General features: G+C 46.9%; 1 protein-coding gene across 1 annotated transcript in view; it reads left to right on the top strand.

Moving 5' to 3' along the window:
• LOC134088092 (IQ motif and SEC7 domain-containing protein 2-like) overlaps positions 1-5,000 on the top strand; it is a 40,275-nt gene that overhangs the window by 22,965 nt on the left and 12,310 nt on the right. Inside the window, exons 7-11 of the mRNA XM_062542022.1 lie at positions 124-452; positions 2,129-2,290; positions 2,709-2,831; positions 3,026-3,192; positions 3,491-3,630. Coding sequence (XP_062398006.1) covers positions 124-452; positions 2,129-2,290; positions 2,709-2,831; positions 3,026-3,192; positions 3,491-3,630 — 921 coding nt within the window. The remainder of the gene's footprint in view (positions 1-123; positions 453-2,128; positions 2,291-2,708; positions 2,832-3,025; positions 3,193-3,490; positions 3,631-5,000) is intronic.

The raw sequence follows: 5,000 nt of genomic DNA, 5'->3' as shown, positions 1-5,000 counted from the left end.
ACGCAGCTGCCCCACCACACCATCCTGCACCACCACCACCACCACCACCACCCGCTGCACCACCCCCTCCACCTGCACCACCACCATCCGTACCCCGACACCCCCACGTCCCCTTCCCCGCAGCAGCCCCCGCTCACCCCGATGACCCCCCTCACCCCCCTCACCCCGCTCTCCACCACCTCCTCCCTGCCGCCGATGATCATCCCCGGCGTCATGGAGCAGCCCTGCTGCTCGGACGGCGACAACGACTCGCTCAACTCCACCACCAACTCCAACGAGACCATCAACTGCAGCTCGGGCTCGTCGTCCAGGGACAGCCTGCGGGAGCCCATGCCGCCGCTGGGCAAGCAGACCTACCAGCGGGAGAGCCGCCACAGCTGGGACTCGCCCGCCTTCAACAACGACGTGGTGCAGAGGAGGCAGTACCGCATCGGCCTCAACCTCTTCAACAAGTAAGAGGAACACTGATTGGCCACCTTCTCACTGCTCCACTCACTAGGACAGGTCAAGGTGGAGAACAATTATGTAAGGAGGAACTAGGGCCTTTAAAAGGGACTTTAAAAGCCTTTAAAAGCTTTTAGAGATGCCTATAGATAGATAGAGTTGTGAAGCCTTGGCCCAGTGGTTGGTTGCAACAATGGGAGTGAGGAATTAGGTCATGCGTAGGTCATGGAGGGTAAATACTTCCTTATTCGCCATGATCTATATTTGGCCTTAGAGATCATCAGTATCATAGCTGGATTATTGGGTTGGACTCCCATGCGCTGTTGGCAGTGCCACTGGTTGGCATCCTATGTAGTTGGTTTTGAATCAACAGTCATCTGTTGGACCTGGAATTGTGTCCCCCAGGGGTCAATTTTAAGCCCACTGATGTGTGTTCTATTGCAATCCTAGTGTTGGCTGCTACTTTAATGAATGATGTCTTCTTATATTCTTTCGTGAGAACATGCAGCTGATATGCAGTATTCAGTAACACTTTATTTGAAGGGGTCTACATAAGGGTGAACATTCCAAAAACCGAACGACACATTATGACAACAGTCATAAACATCAATAATGTGTCATTAATGTGCGTGACATGTGTCATGTCATTCTTATGACGGTTACATGTCACCCTTATGTAGACCCCTTCAAATAAAGTGTTACCCCGTATTTTTTCTCTTTAGCTCCTGTAGGGTGGCATTGATGTCTGTGGTTGTCTCAGAATGCCATAGATAAGCAAAGACAAAACAGCGAGTTCATTATATTCTTGATGGCCCTTCTTATTGTCTGTAGGCCCATCAACAATACTAATAGCAACAATAAATGTGCTGTAACTATGGCGATATGAGCGTCCAACAATAAGGAAGGTCTCTCCGGAGCATTCTTCATGCTCGCCAATGATGCCTAGAATTCAATGGACTCTGATTGTCAGCATTGTTATTGTTCGCAAAATTGCCTTAGTGTGTGGTGCGGACGCTGCCTGTCATTGTTATTAGCTACAGTACAGTGATATTAAATCTGGTTTTATAGTTATTGCTATAGTTACCATTGGCAGTGTGGAGAGGCCAATAGCTCTGTAAGAAGCCCCGTCAGTTAGAAGAACCACCTCAGTGATGTCTACCAGACTTGGCTCTGTCAGCTCTTGAGAGTGTGCGACTTCAATTCTGTGGCAGACTGTCAAAGGCTTATATATGCACTTGTGTCAAGTAAGCTGATTTACTGCAGTGTGCTTTCATCTAAACCACCCCAGAGCACTGTTACAAATCTGAAATCCAAAAGCGCCACCGCTTCAATCTCAGCACACGCCAAAAAAAAAAGGATAACAATAAACAGACTCTTAAGTTCCCCCTGGATCCCAGTAGCCTTTAGAGATGACTCTCAGATTCCTCTCTTGGTATTCAAACCACAATGGACTCTTTTTCTGTCTCTACTCTTGTCTCTTAACATCGGCTCCCTTCATTCGTCTTCGTTCTGACTGAGCCATCCTAAGTGTGTGCATGGTGCATTTTCATTGCAGTCTGATGTGATTTTGTCCTTATTTTTTTTTCCTTGTGCCTTTCATTTTTATGAGTGTGCATTCTGAGACTGTTACACTGTAGCTCTTTGATATGTCAATTTTGAGCTTGTCCTCCTGGCGTGTCCTCAGGAAGCCGGAGAAGGGCATCCAGTATCTGATCGAGAAGGGCTTTGTGTCGGACACGCCCGTGGGCATTGCCCGATTCATCCTGGAGCGGAAAGGCCTCAGCCGGCAGATGATCGGAGAGTTCCTGGGCAACCGGCAGAAGCAGTTCAACAAGGATGTGCTGGAGTAAGTGAACAAGGGTGCTGTTGAGGAGATCAAGCCAGAAATGACCGAAGCCAAAGAGTTTTGAATGGATTTGGCAACGGACAAGCCACAGCAGCCGTTATTATGATCAGATACAACATAAAAGATGACTAATAGTAGGGCTGCAGCTAATGATTATGATTATATAATTAAATATACATAATCTGTCTAAATGTCTTATTCTATATAATCTGTCAAATATTTGCTTGATTGAGGGATTAGTTGTTTGGTCTATAAAGTGGTAAAAAAAATGTATTGACTGTTTCTCAAAGCCCAAGATGAAACCCGAAAATTACAGTAATATACATGTATACCTGAATCTTATGAATCTGTCCTGTGAAGCTTACACAGTTATGTGATCTTCATTTGTCCTCACTCGATGTGTTTCTGTGTGCTGTAGCTGTGTGCTGGATGAGATGGACTTCTCAGGGATGGATCTGGACGACGCTCTGAGGAAGTTCCAGGCTCAGATCAAAGTCCAGGGGGAGGCCCAGAAGGTGGAGAGACTCGTCGAGGCTTTCAGGTAGTTCACCGGCTCAGAGAGCTATCGAATTACGCCTGCACTTTTGTAGGTAACTTGTCAGCCAATTACAAGTGAAGTGAGATAGAAAAAAAAATCATGAACCAGATCAATACATGGTAATGTTCTGAAATTACCTTTTTTTTCTCAGCGGCTTGTTTAACTCTAAACCAGTAACGTATCTCTTTCTTTCTTAGCCAGCGGTACTGTGTCTGCAACCCAGTGCTGGTGCGACAGTTCCAGAACCCCGACACCATCTTCATTCTGGCGTTTGCCATCATCCTCCTCAACACGGACATGTACAGCCCCAACGTCAAACCGGAGAGGAAGATGAAGCTGGAGGACTTCATCAAGAACTTGCGAGGTGCTGCGATCTTAAAGTCTTCAGTTATATTTCCCTCTTTGTGTAATGAGATTATACTGTCGACTTCATCTAAAAGCAACATTGGACTGCTTGGTCTCTGCACTGTGAAGGTTATGGGTTTAGATACTAGCGTTATACTTACAAGCCGACTCAAAATGACCTCTACACATAGATGATCAATAGATAGTTGCTGTGTTCTTTATCATCTGGAGGAATAAGAGAGCAAAAAGCATTCTTCGGCAAAGGGAGGGCTGTCCTTCTTATCTGCCCATATCTCACCATTCTGCTCCTTAACCAGGTGTGGACAACGGTCAGGACATTCCTCGAGATCTGCTCGTTGGGATCTACCAGCGCATCCAAAAATGGGAGCTGCGGACCAACGATGACCACGTGTCTCAAGTGCAGGCTGTGGAGAGGGTGGTCGTGGAGAAGAAGCCTGTGAGTAGTGCCTCAGGAGGCCATATCACCAAACGCTTGTGCTTGTGTGTTCTTTTGTTTATTATAGAGTACTTGACGTGTGAAGGTTTCACAGTTTGACTCGGCTTTCAGACAGTGACACTTCTCTTTGACTGTTTGTTTCTCAAAGGAGAGAGAGATAACTGCGGTGTGAGCACATAACGGAAATTTGAGAGTCATTTTGAAAAGGTTTTAAAAGTGAACGCAGCATAAGGTCACAGAGCGTCATGCTGTGCCGTCTGGATGTTTCCAGGCAAAACTTTTCCCCCCTTTTTTATTCTACACTGTGAGAGACAAGGACGCTGTGACCACAATTACCGGCAAAAGTCGTTTATTTTCTAAATGCCAACGGGCTGGGAGGGGAGCCGTGACCCTGAGTTTGGCAGCGTGTGGGTGCCTGAGCAACAGGGGAGCTGAAAGGCTTCCTCTCGCTAGCAGATAGTTTGCATAGCCGTGAAAAAACCAACAGACAGGGGCTGTCAGGGCCTGTACACAGACAAGTCCAAACAGAAGGTGAGGCGTTTGTTTGTATCTTTCGTTTGTGTGTTGGTTTGTTTGTTTGCGATGAGGCTTACGTGCTGAAAAGCAGCGACGACGTCCGTTGAGGACTAGGGTCGTTTCTAACCTCTGTATACTGTTTTTTTGTTTGTCTGTTGTCTGTGTTGTTGCCGGCGGCAGAATTGCGCAGGTTTGTGTTGCTTTGTGTCGGTCGCTTATGAGATTATTGTCTGGCATATGGTGCATTATGTTGTCTGGATTGAGAGGTTTTGGATTGGATTGCTTGATAGTGGTGCAGTGCCCGGGAGTCTCTCATTCATCCATCAGTGGAGCGTGCCAGTCTAGTCAACATGCGCTCGTATTGGAGTCTCTGGTCTCAAGTCGAGTCTGAAAGTGCTCAGTGCCGGGCAAGATTTGAAAATTAAAAAATTATGCCTAACGGCATTGATCATTTCAGAGAACTTCAGAAATGTGAAATCCTCTAAGCCTGAATGTTTATGATTGTGTGTCGTGCCACATACAGTAGCACTGTAGGGAAAGTCCATACTACACCCATTCATGTTTTGATAGCACAGACATAGCACACATAACACAACATGGCAGTGCGTACAGTATACTCAGCAGCATGACCTTTCACTGAGAGGCCAAATCCTAAACGGCCTCCCTAAACCACTTTTCCACTGAAGCTATTTCAAGAGCGTCAGAGAGCAGCTGGTGAGCAGCAGCGCCGAAACTGGACTTGAGCCCCAAGTGTGGAGAACGGCCGACTCGTCTGCTAGTGCGTCAGAGCGACGCGTCTCCCCGGCGCTGTAGATAAGAAGACACACACACGTCTGTGGCCACGCTGGCTGGAA

The sequence above is a fragment of the Sardina pilchardus genome, chromosome 7 (genome assembly GCF_963854185.1).
Source record: "Sardina pilchardus chromosome 7, fSarPil1.1, whole genome shotgun sequence".
In the NCBI taxonomy this organism is placed as follows: Eukaryota; Metazoa; Chordata; class Actinopteri; order Clupeiformes; family Clupeidae; genus Sardina; species Sardina pilchardus.
This window is presented reverse-complemented; position numbering and strand designations above follow the sequence as displayed.